We start from the raw sequence: 21,728 nt of genomic DNA on the forward strand, positions 1-21,728 counted from the left end.
TGACAGTAATTGCTGAGTGATCTCCCTGTCCTTATCTCGACCCATGAGCCTTTCATCATATTTTCTCTCCCCTGTCCAGATGAGGAGGGGGAGTGATAGAGCAGCTTTTGGTGGGCACCTGGTGGCCAGCCAAGGTCAACCCACCACATGAGCTCATAAAATAAAGTTTAACATACAGGTGACATTGTCCTGTGAATTTGAGTGCTCCAAACGGAGCCTCATCCTATTCCACCCTCTGGCTGATGGGGTGACAGCCAGTTAGTGGGAAATATATGCCTATGTACATATATACAGCATAGATCCCTCCAGTATCTGGCCTTAGCCACCCAGTCTGCCCAGTAGTTGCCCCTGGAGCCCCAGGTCCCTCCTGTGGTCCCTCCGGTATCCAGCCCAGACTTAGGGCCACCCCAACAGCCCAGGCTCCCAGCTTGTGACTGTGGTTCCCTCTGCGGGGGCTGGCACCCAGCCCTCCCCCATATGTGCACCCAGGACCAAGCCCCTCGCCCAAGGCAGTAGCTGGAAATGGAGTTTAACAGGAAGACGGGAGACTGAGGTGCAGAGATGCAGAATGAGGCCAGGCGAGTGTACTGACCTGCCTGCATGCAGCCTTCACCCTGACCCCTGGCCATGGAGCATCCCACTGCTCCACACCAGGGATGCTGCCTGGGGCCACCCACTGTGGGGCCCCTGCAGGTGCCCCAAATGGGTGCACAGGCAAGAAGGCACCCACCAAGGCCCGAAGCCGTGGCCAGGAAGCAGGATTATCCAGCTGCTGTCCTCCTGTTGTCCCCCAGCCCCATCCCTCTCGGACCCCTGAAACACCGCCCTGCCCTCCCCCAGCCACCGCCTGCCTCCTGCCTTGCCCTGCCCACAGCCACAGAGTGGCTTCTTGCACCAGGGACATTTTCCCCAGGGACACACGGGGCACAGCTCTCTGCCAGGAGGAGAAGGGTTTATTTGGCTCCTTGTGCAGGGGCAACAAGATTTGGGAGGAGGGCCCCGCCAGCAGGCTGCTGGAAGGCACTGGGAGGAAGCAGGGCAGGGCGAGGCTGTGTTTCCCTGCCAGGATGCTGGGAGCAGGCAGGAGCCCAGCCTGGGGCCAGGGCAGCAGAGAGCCTCAGGGACACAGGTGGGACAGCAGGGTGCAGGCAGCTCCGGTTCCCAATCCTCCAGTCACTTGATGTGGGTGAAGACAGAGGTGCTGACCCTGCAGGGAAGCCATGTCAGCAGGAGGGGAGGGAGGGCTGCAGGGTGGCAGGGCAGGGGCAGGGCTCACCTGGTGGCTTTCCAGGCATCCCTGCGGGATGGGACCTTTTCCCACAGAAGCCACATGGTCTCCAGCATCTCCTTCCTGCAGTGGTCCATGAAGCACTGGCCCACAAAGGCGGTGGTGGAGTCTGGCAGGGGTTCAAGTGGGGCAGAGGGGGCTCAGAGCCTGCACCTCTGGACAGGGCAATCTGGGCCACTGCCCCTGGCAGACAGACAGACACCCCTGCCACCTGCCCCAGACAGACAGCTGTCCCCCTGTCGCATCCCACAGTGGGAGCAAGAGCAGCCGGTCCATGGCCGCAGCCAGGGTTTCTCTGAGTGCCACGGGGGGTATGGGGGACCAGCCGGGGGGCACCCTGCTCCCAACATGGGCAGGGGCTTGCTGGCTGCCCTGGGATGCTGCCGGTGCTGTGCACCACTGTACCTGTGAACTGCCACTGCACAGTGAAGCTGAAGGTGGGCTGCCCCTTGGCGCCGGGGTGCTGCTGGGCCCCTTGCAGGGGTGACACCAGGATCTGCTTGTTGGTGGCTGCCATGGTGGTGTGGTAGGAGCCCGAGAAGGTCCCAGCCATGTCCAGGGCCAAGAGGGTCACGTTGGAGCCCAGCTTGTTCCTCCACATGCCCTGCAGGTCACACTGGGGGCTGGGGGTCATACTAGCACCTTGGGCAGCACCAAGCTGTGACCACCCCCCCCCCCCCCCCTTCAGCTTGCTAGTGTTGGAAAATAAGTGAGGAACATTACATTACATTAGATCTCTTATTACTACATGAACGTGGTGTTTGGGGCTATTTGAGTTTGAACTATGATAAATGTTGTATACATATCCCAAACATGACTGAGAATTTGGAGACACAACTCGATACTATACAAAATGTGGCAAAGTCAAGTCGTAATTTAAGGGAGGCTATGGAAACAGGACGGCTTAACAAGATTTTACATGGATTAGGATTCTCCCTAACAGGATGGTTACAGAGTCTGTTGCAAAATGTAATTGTCTTTCTAATAATAATGACGGTAGTTCTTGTTCTGTTTGGATGTTTGAGAAGCTTGATTACTAGACAATTATCCCAAGCGTGTGTATTGGTTGTGCAAAATTAAAGTGAGACTCATCGAATAAGGGTCAGTTATCAATAAGTCTCAAAGGGGGAAAATGTTGGAAAATAAGTGAGGAACATGTAAAGAATAAAGTTCAAAGGGTCAACCAAGAAGGAACAAAAGAAACCCAAGAATATCCTGGTGAAACCGGATCTTCCAGCATGTGATATTTAACCATGGACAAAATTAAGCCTTAAAAGGAAGAATGACCCTGAATTCATGACCTGAAAAGCATGGTTTTGGGGTCTACGACCACCAGCGACCACCAGCAGACCCCATGTGAAAAACTGAGCATGCGTTATGCTAAATCATCATTATGCAAGATACTCATTAACATAGTCCCACCTAGTAGTGTGAAAACCTATGCATATGGAAAGATATACTGTATAAATGAACCTAGATCTGTGTAAACTGGTACGCACATTAGGCGGAAGGATCCCCCATGCATCCAGCGCTGCAATAAAGAGAATGCCTGCTTCTTAATGCTACATTGGTGTTAAGAGGTTTATTCCCGATTTCGGTGACAAACGAAGGCAGATTTCTTCTCTATGCGGGTCTTGTACCACCACCTGAAGTATCTGCAAGCAAGGGAAGGAGAGGTATGAAAGAAGACAGGAGCTGGCATCACTGTGCAGGAGGATGTGACTGGCACACATTGCAGCTGCCCCTCTTGTAGAGATGTACAACAGGGACCTGTGTCCCAGGGCACGTGGGGTGACATCCCCTGCCATCCATCTGCAGTGTGTATCAGTCAGCAGACACAAGCAGGCAGAGCTCAAGCAGCCCAGGGCTGCCTGCAAGGGCACAGCGTGAAAACAGAGCACTCCAATACCCAAGAGCAGGGCTCCCAGCTCATGCAGGGAGCTTTCCCAGCCACCCCACCGAGAAGCAGCAACACGCACAAGGACCACCACCGTGCCTGGTAGGGCACGTCCTGCTAAGGAAGGTCTCAGAGCAGAGGCACAAGCTCGGAGAAGCCATACACTGCTCCGTGGATGTGAGCCTTGCTCTTCCACCTCCACATCCCCAGTGCCACATCCCCAGGGGCGGATGGCACAGGGCAGCCTTGCCCTGTAGTAGGTGATGCTTGCTGTCTGCAGCTGGCAGGATCCCAGGGACTCACCTCCACTTGCATGCCGGCTGCACAGCCAGGCACTGCCCATCAGATAATTTCTCACCCAAAGGCCTGGGAATCAAGAGACACCCAAACCTGGGTGTGCCGGCACCACTCCAGGCAAGAGGAGCAGGGCTGAGCTCCCAAGTCAGCACTAATAAGGGACTGGCTTTTGCTAATGAACCACCCCAAGTTAAATCTTCCATCTGGAGACAATTATCATACAGAAACCAGCTACCAGATTAGAAGAAGCTGCTGAACTTCCCTGAGCAAACAGACCAGCAAGACCAAGTGGCCGCTCCACAGCCCCAGGTGCCAGGTGAGCACAGGAGCCCCTGTAGTGGGGAACATCCCTGAGCTACCCGTGGGCACTGGTGCCATACTGTCAAGAGGAGAAAGCCACTCCAGCTAGGAACCCACAGCCTGTCCTGCTCCAGCAGCTCACAGGATGCAGAGCCCAGGCAGTGGGCAATGAGTGAGCACTATTCCCCTGGGACATGTACCCCTAGCTTCGTGGGGACAGGGGCATCAAGGGGGAGAGGCTCTTCTACAACGCCCCCTGCTCCTACACACTCCTCCCCAGTAAAAACAAACCACTCTTGCCTTTTTGGCTGCATGGTCACCAGACATTCACCTTTATTCGCCAACTTTTAAGGTCCCCAAATCCCTCTCAGGATGACATTTTCTGGGATGCAGTCATGGGACCCAATTGCAGCCCACTCTCCATTCCTGTGTACTCACCTTCACATTTGACTGTTTAGGGACATTTTGCCTGCAGAGGTCCAGGGCGCCAAGAGAACCAGCCTGTCCTGCATGACCGCTCTGAATCAGAGCCTGCTGCTATCTTTGAGCTACACCTACTGCAACTGCTCCTAGCCAAGACAGCCCTGGCTTTATGCTGCCGAGGCAAAGTTTTGGCAGCATGCGCGCTCTCTCTCTCTCTCTCTGAAATGATTTTTTTTTTTTTTTTTTAAAACCCAGTGTCAGAGAACCAACCCAGCTGCTTCCCCAGCAGGTTTCTGGCAATAGGAAATAAGGTACCCAGGCAGAGTGGCTGCAGCACAGCCCGGCAGGGCATCCTGGCTCCTTGGAAAGGAGGTGATGGAGGGATTTCAAAAAGCATTTTTTCCAGGAGCACACAGCAGGAGAGGTTTGGGATTTACAGCCAGCCACTGCTTGAGCTGTTTTGCTATCTGCCAGCTTCTCCCCACATGGCACAGGCCGAGAGGAGAAGGTGGTCAATGCCCAATTGCTGGCTATTAACAGCTCTCCCAGGGCTGCAAAATAACCAGGAGAAAGTCTTCATGATCTGCAACACCAAAAGCCCTGCCAGGGCCAGAGGGCATTTCTTTCCCTTCAAATTGGCAGTGGAATTAAAACCTGTCCAGACATCACCCAGACATTCTGGGTTCGTGCTGTAACCCCCTTCCAGGGCACACCAGCCACCTCTGCGGAAACCTGCCCACACCTCTCCTCCTGCCCCACCAGCCCCAGCACCTGCCACAGCTCAAACATTCACACAACCTTTTCTTTCCATATTTGCAGCTGTGGGTGTCCCCATGAAGGAGTTACCCCGATGAGCCCTGATTAACAAAATCCCACCCCAGGGCTGTCAACACCCCCAGCCATGCCAACTGCAGCAGGGGCTGGTGCTGCAGGAGAGGATACCCATCAGCCAGAGGCTTAACTCAACATGACACCACGTCAACCCAGGATGTGGTGGCTCCTCTGCAGGTCCTAGACTTCCTCGGCTGAAGATGTGCAGCAACCCCAAGGCGCTCCCAGCCATCTTGGGAGGTACAAGTGCCTGTACCAGGCAACTTTGCACTTCTGGTGCTCCAAGCCATGCCAGATTTTGAGAGCACCCCTGGCACGGGTGCCCCTGAGAGAGGGGCTGCTGCTCATCACTGGCCATTTGGGAGAGGTCACGCCAACATGCAAGGCTCCAGAGGTTTAGATCCATGCACTGTGCCATGGGACCGAGCTCCAGGCTCCTCTGGCAGCATCAGCACCCAGGTTTCCATCAGCTGGCTGCCTCTGCCAGGCAGACACGTGGGTGCCCACCAATGCCAGGAGCACACAGCCTCCCACACTTCCTTGCATCCCCACATTAACCACCCCTCGCCAGTCATCACCACTGCCCTCGGGTTTTAATTCAAACCCACGCAGGTATTTCTCGCCGCCCTGGCTCTTCCTCTCCTCTGCTTTCTAGGCTGGAGTCTCCTTGCAAGGAAGCTTTGCCCTGCACAAGTATTTTGAGATCACAACCAAATTGCCTCCTAAATTTGTACAGGGGAAGAGGCAGTAGTTTGACTTTTAGCTTCTTGCTTAAAAGCCAGTCTTTTGAACCTTAAAACCTTTTTCTAGGACTGATACAAGCCACTTCTATTCTGAGACCCCAATGAAAACAGGCCAGGAGTGGCCTCCCCAAGCTGGCGCAGAGGCAATCACCTCTCCCTGCTCACCCCACCTGCTCACTCCCTGCTTCACGCTTTCCCACATGCTTAGCTTGTCCCCAATCTGCTGCAGCAGCTTTTCTAGCAGCCTTTATCTCCCACACACGACCCACGCTCTCCCTTTTCTGATGCCCAGGCTCACGTTGAGGATGTCTCAGGTCAGACCAGCATGCCACGCACCCCAAAGCAATCCACTATCTGCCCCTTCGTCAGTCTTTGCACGCAGCAACCTCCAAGGACGTCGAGCAGGGCCAAGGCACAGCTTCCCATCCCAAACACTTTTTCCCAGCCCTCAGAGGGAGGGCAGGAGCAGAAAAGGGCTCAGAAAATGGAGGCAGGAGATGCAAAGCAAGCACAAGGAAATAAATCATACCATCAGTGGTTTCAATGTTCAGCCTGATGGGTACACAAACACCGCCAGCACCCAGGTAGAGGTTTTAAAGGTTAAAATAACACTGTTGTTTCCCACGAGCATTTTTCCTGGTTACTTCCAGCTCACCCTAATGCAAAGTCAGCCCTGCCACGCTCCGGAAGAAGTCTCCATTCCCAAACCTGCTATAGCACACGGCATTTCAAAATCCTCCTAATTAACCTCGAGTTTAATCTCTATCTGCCAAAAGGTGCCTTATGCAAGGGGCTGAGCACCTGACACTGGCCGGGGAAGGTGCAGCAGTGATGAGCACCAGCAGCAAGCCTAAAAAGTGGGAAATAGGGGTCTCCCTACCTAACCCCCAGAAGCAATGCCCAAAGCCCTCCCAGCTCCTGCTCAGTTTTGGAGAGCACGAGCATTGGGTGCTGCCCCTAAGCCAGCTTCGGCCAGTCTGCACCACTGCTGGCACCTGGGAGGCAGGTGGGTGCCAGCAGTTCAGGGCAGGAGGAGAGCAACTCCCTCCAGCCCAGGGCCTTCCGTGATCTACCGTGCCCTGCCCTCCACACACCGAGCATCGTGGTGTCTCCCCGGGGTGAGCCACCCACCAGCACCAGGGTGCTCAGATGCGGCACGGTGCTACCACGCCCTGCCCCCGGGACACCCCCTATGCCTCATCTCCCCTCCCGGGGTGATCCCGGTACCTGTTTTCTCCCATACCGCAAGGCAAGGCCGATGTGCCGCAGGACATCATGGAGCGACACATCATCAGCATCACCGTAGGGCTGCCGCAGCTCCTCGAAGCAGTGCGCCAGGCAGACGCAATAGCCAGCCACTGTCGCGCCACACCCTCGTACCGCTGCACCAGCGCGCCTCTTCACCGCGCGTGCCGCCACGCCGCGCCCCGCCCGTCCGGAAACCCGGACTCGCCCCGCCACCGGCGTGACCTGCAATCTCTAGGGCGCCTGACCGAGTGCTGCTGAGAGGGGCTCGAGAGAGAGTTCCCGAGTGCTACTGAGTAGTGCCCGAGAGCTTCCGAGTGAGCTCCAAGCACTGCCTGAGGCTTCCTGAACGTTGCCGAGCAGGCCCTGAGCCCCGCCGAGCAGGTCGGGAGAGCCGCTGAACGGAAGCCAGCCCCGGAGTGAGCAGGGCCTGTGCGGGACAGCGAGTGGGGGCTGGGGCGGCCTGGGCCTGGGGTGGAGGCTGCGGGGGACGCGCGCACCTGCGCGCTGAGCCAGGGCGGTCCCTGGTCCCTCTCGTGGGTGTTTTGTGTTTGTGGCCGGGGCCGTCCCTGAGCCCTGGGGGGGGGATTAGGGCTGTCCCTTACCCTCAACATTATGTTCTGACCCCCCTACGTCTGGGGGGGGGTGTATGTATGCATATGGCTAGGGCTGTGCACGTTTCCCCTGTACACCTGGGGGGGGCCTGGGCTGGGGCTGTCTCTGCCCCCCCATGTGTGTATGTGCAAGGCTAGGGCTGTCCCTGATCCCTGTACGTGTCTATGTGCTGTGTCTAGAGCTGGAGCTCTTCCTGATCTCCCCATGTGCATGTGCCCAGCCTGGCTGTTGCCGTTCCCCTGCTGTTACAGTACCCAGCCCTCTCTCCATGCCCACTGGTTTGTTGGGTTTTTTTGGCAGGTGTGCAGCAGGGCTGTCCAAGCCACGATCGAGGTATTGGCCAAGCTGGGCTGCGGGCCCGTCTTCCTGGCAGGGGAGGTGCTGGAGTGCGTGATCACTTTTACCAACCTATTATCAGCCTCATTCACCTCTGCCAGTAGGTATGGCAGCCTGTGCCAGTGGGCCCCTCTACACGTGAAGCCTTGCGGTGGCAGTACTGTCTGATTCCCGCCAGAGGGAACAGCCCTCCCTCCAAGCAGCCAGGTGTAGTCGTGGCTGGGTTGTGGGGCAATGGTGCCAGCTCAGCCACTGGTGACTTCTCTGCCCGAGGTACTCCCTTAAGGGTGCTTTGCACCATCACTATTTCAGGGCTGAAACTGAGATAATTATTCTGGTTTTCTGCCCCCAAGAAAGAGATGAGAAAAAAGTATGCAGTTAGAGATGCTCTTAACTGCCCCTCAGGTGAGCCCTCAGCGACAGGGTTACTGGCAGAAAATGAAGCCAAATTGGCTGTCAAGGCAGGATATCTAGTTACACCAGGTGACAGTCTCACAGGGCAGCATCCAGACAACGTCATTATTTCCTACATTTATGGAGGGAACTCTCTGTCTGGCAGTGTGCTGATATATCAGCGTGATCCCTGCCTCCAGAGCTGGCGGTCAAAGGGGCAAGCAGTGCCTAGAGGGAGGAAGAGGCAGCTTTTTGTGGCAGCATTTTCTGTGGCCCAGCCTTTGCTCACTGCCTCTCCCCTTATCATTACTATGCCTGAAATAGGTGTTGAGGAAATGTGAGAAGATGGGAGCTTCCTATATTAGTTCACAGGGGGTGACTCCACATCACAAGAAGTCACCTGAAGCCTCTGTGTCTGCTGAGTGTGTGGTCTTGTCTGATTCTCCCGGGGTGCTTTCTCATCTTGGGCCCTTCCTGGGAAGCGTCCATTTCCAGCTCTGTCAGGTTCAGCATCTTTTCATTGCCAGTACACGTTTCATAGGTGATTGTTTTGATGGACCCACCTCCAGTGCTTGCAGTCTCAGCAGCAGCAGCAAAGCAGTCTTTTGTACTACCGCTGTAGGGCTTATTTTTTTTATTGCCTTCCTTAACTTTCCATCTTTTCTTCCTGGTTCCTCTTCCCTGCTGAATTAAACTTTCAAATTCAGCTGTGGCATAAGCATCTAGCTTTCCGGAGTTTTGTCTTGTGGTGACAGTGCTGTTTTTCCCGGCTCTGAAACATGTGGGACTGCAAAGGTACCAGGTGGAGCAGTTTTGGAGGTTTGCAGCACAGTTACGGGAGCTTCATTTGGGAGCTTCAGGTGTGTTGTGGTCCGTAGAAAACCCCCTCTTGGAAAAGGAAAGTTTTTAAAATAAAAAAGCAGGTGACCAAACTGACAAGACCTGGCTAAGTCATACGAGTGTCAACACCAAATAGATTGGTGGCTTGGAAATTGAAGCTGTGGGTTGCGTAAAGGCAGTAGCCAGATCAAAGTGCAATCACTGCAACAGGCAGATAAACCTGTCAGGGACTAGAAGCTTTCAGGGCTAGCAAAAGCTGCGATGCAGGCGGAGAAACTGAGAGGCACGTATTTCAAGCATAGGAACAGAACTGAAGGACAATAAGTAAGTGGCAGAAAGTGAATTCGATTGTGGCGTACGAGGCGTACAAGAAACAAAGCTGTTCTGCCCAAAGGCTGTGTGGAGTGCAGCGCTTATGGCCTACAGCAGGAGTTGTAGGGGGAAGTGAGAGAAGAGGGAAGTGACCTCAGCACCAGCGCAGGATCCTTCTGCGCCCTGCCAGCTGGACAAGCCAGGTCTGCCAGTAGGAAGGCACATGTAAATTTTGTTTGTGAGTCTGGTTAAAAAATTAAAACAATCTGGTGGCATATTGTTAGGCAATACTGGGGAAAAAAAAAGATTCAAAATACTGTGTTTGAAGGTACGGTAATCATGCTAAGCTTATATAAAATTAGTAAACATTGTCTCTTAAGTAAGAGCATTTCTCTGTTTCCATATAGCAGATACCTTATGACAGAAAACCTTATGGCAGCCCTTATGGAAAAGCTTTTGAAGATACAGAATTACAATTGTAGGGTTAGAGGTAAAGGTAGAGTATCCGACGCGTGTTTGCGTGAAGGCGGCCAGCACATACAAAAGATCAAATAGCGCGTAATTAGTCAGCTGAAATGAATGCAGCACACCTTTTTCTCTGGTCCGTCTAGACGTTTAACTGCTCTGATGTGTCGCATCAAGAGATACCCATGTGCCACAAAAAATCCCTGTGCTGTTGTCTCACAAACGGAGTTCATTACCCGGTGTGCAACACCCAATACGCACACAGAGCCGAGATATCAGTTTATTTCAAGTTTTGTGCAAGACTGGGTGCTAGGTGGTAGCTCCACAAAGCTAGCACACCACTCATTCATACAGGTGCAGTATTTATACGGTCTAGTTATACATATGCATAAGTAATTATGTAAAACAGTTTTCTATTGGTCTACATTTTCTTGTCTTACTCTTAAAGCTACAGTACTACTTTAATATTCTACGCATGCCCAGAGGTGAGGGGTCTCTGCTTGGGGTCTCCAGCTCAAGGAGTGAGACTTTTAGTATTATAATGAGGATAGTTTGTGTGAGGGTGCTTCTTGTCACACTTCTACTAGTAGCTTCAGATTGTTCCCAAAACATCTTACTTGGCTTATAATATTTCTCCAGGATGTGTTTCACTCCCAAGGACAATAATTTTGATTAAACATTCCACATTCCGGTCTGAATTCCCCTTATCAGCTTTACGTATGTCTCGGCCTTCCACCAGCTCCAGATTGACTACAGTGCCACCTAAAACTCTGTTGTCAGTGCTTACTAATCAGATCATGATGTTAGAAAACACCAGAGGAATCGGACACTGGCTAAATTCATGAGACTGCTATTGAAATAAAAATAGATAAGGGTTTTGGAAACTGAAAGGTGTCAGTAATGCCATGGGAAATACCCTGTGGAACAGCTGAGGTCATAGTGGAGTCCAAAATGCAAGACTATTTTTCATGTTGGATGCAACCAATTCTTGTGGCTGTACAGAGAGGGGGCAAAATGACACCTTCACCTCCCCTATACCCTTCAGCAAATCCCTTGCATCATGAGGAGAAAATAATACTGTGGGCAGGGAGAGTGTCAAGTTTAGTAGTGTTTCAGGTACAAGAGCCTTATGCCTATGAGGTGGCCTGCAGAGGAGATGGGGAGGGCTGCCCAGAGCCTGAGTTCAACCACTGCCTGAGCAGGTGGGTGAGGGCAGGGGGTGCCCTGAAAAAGCTGGCTGGCAGACAGGAGGGGAGAAATGGCAGGCATGTGCCAGGCCCAGGGTTCCCCGAGAGCGAGCAGAGGGTGGACACCAGGCTGGTGCTTGTGCCCTCCGTGCTGGGCCCAGGCTGCCCGTTCTGCTCAGCAGGAGTCATCTTCTGTAAGCAGCACATGGCCATTGTGCTTGTTTTCCAGTGGGATCTCCCCACTTTCCCAGCTGAACTGGGGGTTCAGCCCCGAACCCAGTGCTGCTGGTGCAGTTGTAGGTACCCCAGGAGTTTGTGACAGATACTGAGAATGGCCCAGTCTCAGAGCAGGGCAGTAGACGTGGCCTTATTTTTGTCTCCTGGAGAGCTGTGGGAGGAGCGGTGCAGCCCAGAGAGGTATCTCTGCAGCTGTGGTGCTGCCTCATCTTGGCCCAGAAGTGTCCTTCTCTGGTCCGACATGACCAGAAGTTGATGTTCTTGAAGGGGACCATGCTGTGGGGAGGGAGGTCTGCACCCTGCCTGCCCTGGGGAGTGTCGAGCTTTGAGGAGCTAGGTGGTGCTGTGGGCAGGGGCAGCTGAGCCCAGGTTGCAGATATTTGTTGCTTTTGAATCTGCCCACTTCCCTGATGGTTGCGTTATTGCCAGAGATGCCTCGGCGTGCTGCTCTGCATGTCACTTCTGGCTTGGGATTTAGCTCTTCATGGCTAAAAGTCCTCTGCCAGGCCTGGCCCATGCACGACAGCTAGAGCTGTCCTCTCAACAGTGCAGTCTGTGGCCAGTCCCAAGCTGTGCCCTGCTGGACAGGCGTGATGAGAAAGGTGACCAAGTGAGTAAGGCTTTGGACACTTGACCTCAGCATGTTTGCCGGAGGATCTCTGTGGGGTTCAGCTCTGTCTCTGTAGACCTGCGCTGCTTGCTGTCTTATGCCATGCATGTACAGTGGGCTTCTTGGGGCAGGGGTGTCTCCTCGCTCCATGTCTGTGCTGTGCCCAAGGTGGTGTGGCTCAGACTGCAAAAATTGTTGCTAAACAAGAGCCCTCGGGCCACAGAGCCAGGCCTTGGGTAAAACTCCTGTCAGTGGCTGGGGTGGAAGTGGCTTCAGGTCAGCACCCCAGCTTGAGCTTGCCCCGAAGGCTTCTTTGGAGTGGGGCTTTGAGAGTGGCTTCGGTGACAGTGAAGCAAGGCCGCCTTCTTTCCAGAAAAACAGTCCCGCATGGAGCTGAGCAGCAAGAGCTGCTCTTCTCCCAATTCATGCTTGCTGTAATCCAGGTTTAAAGCATAGACATGAGTGTTGCTCCTCTTTGCTCTCAGTGAAATGCTGGCGTGGGCCAGTGCCCAGATCCACTGCCAGTTTCACACCAGTGAGAACCGGATAGTGCTCCCTCCCTCTGATGGCAGCAAGCACGACATGCAGGCAGAGAATGAGACAGTCTTCATCCCCAGCAGAGGTGAGTGCTACTCCTGTTACTACTCCTGGGTAGGGACGGTGAGAGCACAGCGAGCAGGAATCAAGCAGACTATAACGCGTGTCTGAGGACAGCATGCGTAGAAGCGAGCGGGAAGTCTGTGTTGCTTTCCTTGTGTAATTCCCTGGTGATGGCTGCTGCAGGACCTCATTCGTGCTAAGATCAAAGTGGTGCTAGCTTGGAGTGAAACGTGACGGTTGTCAGTACAGCTGTTCTGGGAATGTCTCATGATCTGACTGGGGCATGAGATATTTCCTCCTCGGCCCCTTCTCCTCCCCATTCCTCCCCGTGAGGCTAAGGCCTGGCTGGCCTGGGCACGGTGAGTACCCCCCTTGGCCTGGGCCCCGAGGCTGAGCAGCATTCATGTGGTTCTTCTCTTCCAGGAGAGCAGGGTCAGTGTATCCTGTCCACTCCACCAAAGATTCTCTTCTGTGACTTGCAACTGGATCCCGGGGATTCAAAGTCCTGTGAGTCCTGTCTTCTCTTCCCCTGCTCAGAGAGCTCGCCTCGCCTCTGGGGAGCCCCACTCTCAAGCTGGCTTTGCAGACCCAAGTGCTGCAAGTGGGAGACCCTGGTGCTTGCGGAAGGTGAGGTGCCTCAGTGGGAGTGGGAGTGCTAAGGAACTGCTCCCTGCTGCATCGTCCAGAGTCTGTTCTCCACCGTATGAGGGCTGCGTACTGCAATGTGCCCCTCAGTCCTGCCCCTGGCCCGTGTCCTTTGCCACAGGTCCGTTGTGTAGCTGCGAGGCATAAAGCATTTTGAAATACCTGGCTGAAGCTGAAGGAATGGATACACACACCTGCATTTCCCTGCCTTCCCCCCCCTCCTGCATTTCCCCACACACCTTCTATTTCTTCAGCCACACTGGAATATTCTTGGGATTTAGGCTGGCATCCTCTGAAGGTCCATGTTTCCTCTTCAGGTTGTGGCTGTCCTGGAGATCGCAGAGTCTTCTGCCTGTTCTAGTTTTCCTGACCTTTCTGCTGTAAAAGTGAGCACTTCTCATCTTCTCTGGCTCAAAGCTCTCCATGTCTCCAAAGCCCTCAAACGGTGTCCTTCCAGCAGGCCCCCTTTAAGCTCTCCTTCACTACTTTCCCTTTTGCTGTTTAGAGACATTTTCATCCTTTTCACAGGGCATTTGCAGCAACTCGTTTTTCTAGTTCAGGCAGCTGCTTCTGTCGGGGACTTTACCTGAGTAGACAGCTGTGAAAATACAAATATGTGCTGTTGTCTCTTGGTCGGTGGCTGTGTGACCCAGCCTGTCAGTTTGTGTCAGATCTCCTTTGTGTTCCAGGGGCCCGTGGTCCAGCAGCAGCATAACATTAGGCATTGCAGGCTATGTGTGAACAGCTTCCTCAAGTTGTCCTAGGGGTCTGCTGGGAACGGGTGATGGAGACCTCTCAAATCACAGAGCAAAGGGAGCAGAGGCAGTGCCTGTGGTGGAGGGGGGCTCCTCTGGAGCATTGAGCTCTGGGGAGGAGGTGAGAGCAGAGCTGCAAGCGAGACCAAGGAGCTGCAGGCTGTAACATGCTGGTTTTGAAGCAAGGACCTCCTGCCTTTCTGGGCCTGGAGGGGCCTGACTGGAGGGAAAGGTGGACAGGGCAAAACCAACCTGGCTCGACTAGGTGGTTAGCAGGGTGGGGCAGTGCTGTCTGGGGCCATGTCCTAAACTGCAAAGCCTATTGTCTGAGGACGTTTAGTTATTTACTTTACTATTCTATAGCAGCATGCGGGTGAAAGGAGCTGGCCCTGCCACATGAGAGCCAAGGTCCACTGTGCTTTCTGAAAGTGGTCGTGCCAGGGAGGAGGAGGCAGAAATCTTAGCTGGCCTGAGGCTCACGTGGATTCTCCTGCGTTCCTCACTGCTGACAGATGTGGGTCTGGAGCATCCATTCTTCAGGAGCAGGGGGAAGCCCCTTATCCTGGAGTGTCTCAGGCAGGCTTGGCAGTCTCTGGGAGAGCAGATCAATGACTACAGTCCAACCTCCAGGTGGATTGAGAGGATTTCCTTGTGCTCTGGCTTTGCAGGCAGAAGCTGTTCAGCCCCCAGCTAAGCTAGCGATAGTCTGTTCCTTGGAGTGATGTTGTATTGTGTGTGTGTGTTCACTCTGCCACTGGATGACACTGAGCCTGTGTCTGCCTTGTGCTTGGACGCAGCTCCATGAGAAGGACACAAACTCTTCTACACTTTGAGGTGCCTTGGCCATATGTTACAGCCTTTCCCCTTGGTTGCACGATGCACATGTCCCTTACGTGTGTCATGCGCAATGCCATTGTGTGTGGTACTGGGCTTTTTAGCACTGAAACCCCCATATCACAGCCCCGGCTTTGCCAGGCTGTTCACACCGATCCCATCAGCGTGCAGTGCTGCTCCTCTCGTGTTAATTGTTTCTTGGCCATTTAGACCCGGTGCTTCAGAGAAAAACACAGGAAGAAACTAATTTTTGTTGCTGAGTTTGGGCTTTGTGTAAAGTGAATATCAAAAGAGGCATGAGGTATCGATCAGCACCTCTCTGCCTTCAGTATTGTTTGTGCGTGAACAGGCCCTAAGGAAACCGCAGCATGTGACCGCATCTTGAAAGCGGCGTGTGAAGGAAGTGTGCAGAGGCAAATTCAGGTTGAACTTGTGATGAGTAAGTTTAGCTCTCGTGTTTGTGTTCCTGGATTTTACATCTTTCACATTCTTTTGAGGCAGAGTTTGTGTGTGTGGTTGTATGTGCTGGAAGCAATGTCTGGATGACAGTGCATGTGATGCGAGGTGAGGAGCAGTGCACTGGTGCAGGGAAGCCAGGGATGTGCTTGGCCTGCTGTGGGAAAGAGGAGATGGCAGAAAGCACCATGCACTGTCCCTAGCTCAGCCCTGCTGCTGTTCCTAACTATCGGTGCAGGGAGCCTGTGAGCAACAGCTCCAGGAACTTCCTTTTGGCCTTGGAAAGCAAACCTTTCTGTACTTGTTGCAGATTCGTATTGTGAGATGCTGCCCATAGACAGCCCTCCCTCTTTCCGGGAACAGTCAGTGAAGTACGTGTACAAGTTGACCATTGGCTGCCAGCGTGTCAACTCCCCCATCAAGCTCCTGCTGCGCGTACCCTTCCGTGTCCTTGTGCTGCATGGTAAGGCCACGTGCTGCCCTCCCTGCAGATGCAGGCCTGGCTGCACTCTGCCCCAATGACATTCTCACCTTCTCCCCAGGACTCAAGGATTACCAGTTCCCACAGGATGAGGCCGTGGTGCCCTCAAACCCCTTCCTGGAGGAGGAGGAGGGCTTGAAGAAAGACTCTCACCTGGTGGACCTGGTGACAACTGCTCATGGTGGCCACCTCCCGACGCAGCCTGCATAGGTCATTTCCCCTGCTTGAACCTGCTGTCCTAACCTGGGTGTGAAGCACAGCTCAGTGCTTGCTGCAAATATCTCTTGCTGGCAAAGCAAAGCTCTGACTGGGGCTGTGGAGCAGCTCCATCAGGGCCTGCTCAGATCAGAGTTTCCCATAGGCTCTCCCTGCCAGTCTCAGGCTCTTCTTAATTCAGCCAGAGAGACCTTCTTCCCAGTGTATCCAGCATGTGGTTTGCTCTTGCTCATTGCAGGTGTTTCTCAAAGGGAATGCTGCCTCCAGGGCCTGTCCTTCACACCCAAGCAGCAGGCGTGGGGTCATTTCTGCTGGGCTCTGTGATTAACCCAGAGTGCTGTATGGAGCAGAGCCTCATCCTGCTGCAACCCTGTCCCCCCCTCTTCTTGCTCCACAGACCTGTATAACATCAGCAACACTCGTAGGAAGGTGGGGATGTTCTGCATCTTTAAGACCATGTATAACATCGGAGAGGATGTCATTGGGACCTTTAACTTCTCAGGAGACATCCCATGTCTGCAGGTCAGTGCTGGCTTCGAGATCACTGTGGGGAGAGGCAGGGGTTTCAGGTGGGGGAGTGGGAGAAGGGATTGGGGTGGCACTGGGCTGCTGTGGGGTTTCTAGTGAGGGTTTCTAGTGGGACCCAGCTGAGGTCCCCTTGAGGTATGAGGTGGGGAAGGGCTTCAGTTCTGAGCTCGTTTGGGAAACGGAGGCCCCAGGGCTTTGGGCCAGGGCTGTGTGAGTGAGCACCCTGCTGATTGCCCTGCAGTTCTCCGTGAGCCTGCAGACAGAGGAGAGCATCCAGGAGGAGTTCCAGCACTGGCCAGGTCAGCCCATCTCCTTCAGCACACACGCCCACCATCAGGAGGCCTGCCTGCACACGGCCCAGAGCAGCTTCTTCCTGCCCATCCCACTCGGCTCTACCCCAGGATTCACCACCAACATTGGTTAGCGGCCACCAGGGAAGGGACCCGCCCCTGCTGATCTCTGCAGGAGGACTACAATGTCCCCAGTCCTGCCTTAACTGCCCCCCACAGCTGTGTTGTGTGGGAGGGAGCTGGCCTGTGTGAGTGGGCTTGTCCCCTTGCCAGGACAGCCAGCACTGAGACAGCTGCTGTCCCTGTCCCTTGTGGTGTTGGCTGCTGACACTCCTCTTGCCCACAGTGTCCCTGAAGAGGAGGCTGCACTTTGAGTTTGTGACCTCTGGGGAGTTGGTGGGGACTTGCCTGGTTCGTGGGAGCCAGTTGGAGGCCATCACCTGGACTGGGGTGGAGCAGATTGAAGTGGACACTTTCAGCTGGGACTTGCCCATCAAAGTCCTTCCCACCAACCCCATCCTGGCTTCCTATGTATCTCAGTTCTCCAGCACCAACTCCATCACCATCTGAAGTGGAGAGAGCTGGTAGGGACCTGTGGTGCTGCAGGCATGTGCCACCGGTGGGAATGGCAGGCAGGACTGTCACTGGTGCGCTGCAGGGTGTGCACCCCAACATCCCCCTGGGTTCATCTGTGACACCCAGGTGGGCACCAGGTGAGTCTGCCCTGCCTGTGGATGGAGGAGCGCTGCACTTGCTGCGGTGTCTTGTGCTGCAGCCTTTGGCTGGGAGCCGGACCCTTCCTGCCTGGGTGAAGGCACGAGTCCCAGCACTCACCAAAAGGAAATCTGCCTCCCAAGGAATGGCCCAATGTGCCTTTACTCCATGAGGGGCTTCCAAGAGGGAAGGGCCCAGCCCAGGGAAAGGAGAGCGGAGCTCTTCTGGTGAAGCCCCATGCCAGCCTTGGGTGAAGGCCGTGCCCCTACAGTGGAGACCCCTCAAGCAGAGGTCTGGTGTCCAGGTGAGGCATGCTGGCCACCTGGGCTGGGTGGGAGCCTGCTCTCCTGCCCTGGCACATGTCCTGCCTCTTGGGAAGGATGTCTCATGCACAGCCCAGCACCCCTGTTACCTTCGGAGGAGGCAGGTCCTGGCAGGCCATCCCTGCGCTGCTGGCACATGCTGGTGTCCTGGATGCGGCTGTGTGCTGTGGCAGCACAATAGCGATGATCCAAAACTGAGAAGCACTGAGCACCTGGGCTGTTCTCTGCCTGTGCTCCTGGGCGCAAAGGCATCCTGCTGGTCTTGGGATCCTTGGGGAGCTGGAGTGAATGCATGCTGTGCATTCAGGAGCTGGGATGGAGATCTCCCTGCTCAACAGCCAGCTCCCTGTTTCTACCAAACCTTTCAAAGAGTTTTCCTCTTTGCATGGAAATCTAATAAACATCTGAACATGCAAAACTTGGCCTTCCAAAGAGCCTTATTCCTACACTGTTCCCCATGCTGGACAGAGCCTGCCCTGCATGACAGTCACAGGCTGGAGACTTCCTATTTGTTTAATAACTTTATTGCAAGAACAAACATCTACACAAGGTTCTGCACAACACAGGCATGGCACCAGCTGGCACCAGACATTGCTTCAGCTCCCTGAACCCTAGCAGGGCACCTGGCTCCCCACCCTGCTTCCCTGCAGCTGGGATGGGGCAGCCAGCATGGGGGAGGCTGAGCTCTTCCTGGGGACACCTTCTAGTGGTTCCCCCCACTCACCTGGTGCTCTGCTGCCTGCCCTGGGCTGGCTCTGTTGCAGTGTTGCCTAGGGCTGGCCTGCAGTGCCAGGGACCCCCTTTGGCCCCAGGAGCTGTGGGAACAGGGGCATTAGTGGTTCTGGGGGTGGGTTGTGCCCCTTGTGCTCCAGGGCAGAGAAGGGGCTGGCCGGGGTGTGCAGGTCCTGCACGAAGGGCCGCGGTGCTCCCCAGCAAGCTCCTAGCAGCTGCTGTGCAGGGGGATGGGGATCTCAGAGGGAGGAGGGAGCTGCTTAGCTTGTGTCAGGATGCAGGAGTACAAGACCGCCATGACACAGGCTAATTTGGTCCCGTAGCCCTTTCTTTAGTAGCTGGAGCTTTCCTGCCCACCTGGGAGGAGATCCTGTAGGATCCACATTCCCATGGTGTGCAGGGAGGAGGCCCTGGTTCAGTTCAGGAAGCTGAAGGTGGAAGCAAAGCCCTACTGTGGCAGCGCTAGGGTGTAAATGTTAACTCAGTACCATAGTGTGTGGATAGTGGTTTTCCTCAAAGGTGGCTGCAGTGATGCCTCTACGGGATGGGGCAGGTCTGGAGCATGTGGGAGGTGTGCTCTGAAGGAGGGAGGCTGATGCTGGGGGGCACAGGGTGCCGACGAGCCTTTATCTGCTCAGCCCCGTGCCCAGCACCTTGTTGCTCAGCGGCTCGGGGGTGCTGGCCTAGCCCCGCTCGTGCTCCATGCTCTTCACGCAGGGCAGGCTGGGGTCAGCCTTCTGCACCACCGAGATCTGGCAGGTCTGTGAGTTGTAGTGGGCCTCGCACCAGTTGGGGAAGTCGATGGGGTGCTGGGTCCTGCGGGAGAGGGCATGGTGCCATCAGCTCCCCCTGGTTTGTGCCAGGGGGCTGCTGGCAGGGCCAGGTGGCTTCCTCTGTTGCCAGTCCAGCCGGCCAGGGTGTCTCCCAGGCCAGCTTGGGCAGGCTGGGCCACAGCTCCTGGCATGTCTGGGCATCTCGCTGTGCTGAGACACCCCTGCTGCCTGCTGTCCCTGGCTCCCTGACTCACCCCACCACCCTCAGCGCCCTGGTGGGCTCCTGCCCACCTCTGCCTCTTGTCCCCCAGGGCCTGACACTCCACAGTCCCTCAGGGCTCTGACATTTGCTCCACTGCATGTGTGGCTGCCAGACCCACGTGACCTCCTCCCCGCTGCGGGCGCAGAGGTGCTGTAGCAGGGCAGCATTGCTGGCAGTAGCCCACCCCCAGCGCTCCTTGGCCCCTCACTCACGTCTCACAGTAGCCCACCCCCAGCGCTCCTCGGCCCCTCACTCACGTCTCACAGCAGCCCACACCAATGGGGTGCAGGCAGGCGCAGAGCAGGCAGTTGGTGCTCAGCCATGACTCCCCAAGGGAGAACTGCTTCCCCTCATACTTGCAGAGAGCTGCAAAGGAAATGGCGGTGATGAGCACCTGCAGGCCTGCATCTCTGCAGCCCTGGAAGGAGGCAGCAGAGGAAAGATGGGCAGCCCTCCTCCCTTTGCTGCTAGTCCTGCGCGCTCGGCCCAAGCCAGGCTCCTGCCAGGAGCTCTTCGTGGCCCAGCGAGCTGTTTCTCAGCCAGAGCCCTGGGGAGCTGTTCTGTGATTTATAGACTGGTCCTTCCACTCATCGCTGGCCCACGATCATGCTCCTGAGCTTAGCGCAGTCCCTTCCATGCTTTGCAGGCACGCAGCCTGGGGAAAGCTGAGGCCTCTTCCCATTGGCATCTTCCTGGCTCACCTCCCCTCTTACCTTTAGCCTGGAAGTAGCATTTGGCCTGGGAGCCCAGCAGCTGGAGGAGGAGGGAGAGCAGCAGGCAAAGCCTGCCCCAAGCACGCCCCATCTTCTGCACTTGTGTGGCCATGGCCAGCATTGAGCTGGGCTGCTTCGCTGTCCTGCCGAGGTTGCCTTGCTTCTCTGTTGCTCCTTTCCCTTTTTTCTCTCTCTCTGTCTCTGTGCCTTTTTAATGCTCTTCCCCTGATCCCAACAAGAGATATTTATAAAGTTCAGCTTTATGACCCTGGCTACCAGCTGTGCCCCACTGGAAAAGTTGTAAAACTCATTTCCTGATTTGAAAGGCATGAAAACAAGAGGTAAGATCAAGATTTTTAACAAGCTGTGAAAAGCTGATTCATGCCCTCCAGAAACGTCTCCAGTTGGAAGCCCCTGTGGGTGCAAGGTGCCACAGTGAGGGGAGATTCAAGGGACTCCAGCGGGGTTGCCCTTGGCAGGGTGGCGGGTGTGCAAGTGGCAAGCGCGGGAGCCCCTGGCCCCTGACCAGGAGAAGAGCTCCGGGCTCCCCTCTGGTTGCTCTGAGCCATCTCTGATCCCTCACAGCAACCAAGCTCTTGGGAGCATCCTATCTCGCAGGGACCAGAGCGGCACAGGCATCCCATTAACAACCAGTGTGGGACACAAGGGCACCATCCTCAGCAGGCGCAGAGATGCCTGCACCCAGCTCCTGGGTACCACGGGGGGGCAGTTTCACCCCAGCCTGGGCTGCAGCTGTGCCAGGCTTGTGGCCATGCATGGGCTGGGGGCGATGGCAGGTTTTTTCGGCCAAGAGTAGGCAGTATGGTGATTGCCACCGATGCAGAGCAGATAAGGAAGGTTCTGCACGAGGCACCCATGTCCCCAGGGCTCAGCTCAGCAGTGCCCATGTGAGTGTGAGAGCAGGGCTATGCCTGTGTATGTGCAGCACCCCTGAGACGTCAGAGCTGAGCAGCCCCTTTCAGAGGCTGGAGACCAGCCCCAGCAGAAACAGGGAACAGAAGGGATGAAATACAGGAGGCAAAGGTAAATTTGGGCAACAAGTGACCTGAGAGGCAAATGAGGGTCTTGGCTGGAAGCAAGAAGCCATGGGAAGATGCCACGCTACCTGAGGACATGCCCGTGATCCACACAGACCCTTGCCCAGAGCAGCTGCCTCTAGGTTGAAGTGATAAGTCTGTTATCAGTGGGCAAAGTGAGGGGATGGGTGAGGTGGAGGAGATCAGGGAGCTACAAGTGAAGGGCTGAATTGCCAGAAGAAATTTGCAGCCCTCTTCAGAGGCACTGCTGGCAGCAGGAAACAGCAGGGCTCCTGGGACGGTCCAGCCGGCAGCTTGGCCAGTGCGGGGCCGTGCCGGCAGGGAGGTGG

General features: G+C 55.2%; 3 protein-coding genes across 3 annotated transcripts; 1 reads left to right on the forward strand and 2 right to left on the reverse strand.

Moving 5' to 3' along the window:
• Positions 1-1,173: 1,173 nt before the first annotated feature.
• LOC140650816 (avidin-like) lies at positions 1,174-1,922 on the reverse strand. Its single transcript, XM_072859610.1, has 3 exons — positions 1,694-1,922; positions 1,277-1,397; positions 1,174-1,207 (listed from the first exon to the last, which is right to left on the reverse strand). The coding sequence occupies exons 1-3, from the start codon at positions 1,920-1,922 to the stop codon at positions 1,174-1,176; spliced, it is 384 nt and encodes a 127-aa protein (XP_072715711.1).
• Positions 1,923-5,236: 3,314 nt separating this feature from the next.
• RGP1 (RGP1 homolog, RAB6A GEF complex partner 1) lies at positions 5,237-17,408 on the forward strand. The gene is given in 11 exon segments (XM_072859611.1): positions 5,237-5,276; positions 7,029-7,081; positions 7,940-8,079; positions 12,505-12,641; positions 13,043-13,126; positions 15,620-15,772; positions 15,852-15,960; positions 15,962-15,996; positions 16,404-16,528; positions 16,776-16,953; positions 17,171-17,408. Coding segments are annotated over 11 exon segments (1,278 nt in total). The 3' UTR covers positions 17,395-17,408.
• Positions 17,409-19,276: 1,868 nt separating this feature from the next.
• Positions 19,277-20,453, reverse strand: MSMP (microseminoprotein, prostate associated). The gene is made up of 3 exons (XM_072860671.1): positions 20,342-20,453; positions 19,886-19,994; positions 19,277-19,409 (listed from the first exon to the last, which is right to left on the reverse strand). Exons 1-3 carry the CDS (start codon positions 20,451-20,453, stop codon positions 19,277-19,279), a joined length of 354 nt encoding a protein of 117 aa, XP_072716772.1.
• Between the last annotated feature and the right edge of the window lie 1,275 nt (positions 20,454-21,728).

This window comes from Ciconia boyciana, chromosome 4 (genome assembly GCF_034638445.1).
Source record: "Ciconia boyciana chromosome 4, ASM3463844v1, whole genome shotgun sequence".
Classification (NCBI taxonomy): domain Eukaryota; kingdom Metazoa; phylum Chordata; class Aves; order Ciconiiformes; family Ciconiidae; genus Ciconia; species Ciconia boyciana.

Coding starts and splice junctions, on each gene's coding strand:
- LOC140650816 (XM_072859610.1), bottom strand. CDS start 1,922: ATGACCCCCAGCCCCCAGTGTGACCTGCAGGGCATGTGGAGGAACAAG. Junction 1,398..1,693: donor TGTGCAGTGGCAGTTCACAG/GTACAGTGGTGC, acceptor AACCCCTGCCAG/ACTCCACCACCGCCTTTGTG. Junction 1,208..1,276: donor GATGCCTGGAAAGCCACCAG/GTGAGCCCTGCC, acceptor GCTTCCCTGCAG/GGTCAGCACCTCTGTCTTCA.
- MSMP (XM_072860671.1), bottom strand. CDS start 20,453: ATGGCCACACAAGTGCAGAAGATGGGGCGTGCTTGGGGCAGGCTTTGC. Junction 19,995..20,341: donor ATGCTACTTCCAGGCTAAAG/GTAAGAGGGGAG, acceptor TTTCCTTTGCAG/CTCTCTGCAAGTATGAGGGG. Junction 19,410..19,885: donor GGTGTGGGCTGCTGTGAGAC/GTGAGTGAGGGG, acceptor CCTCTCCCGCAG/GACCCAGCACCCCATCGACT.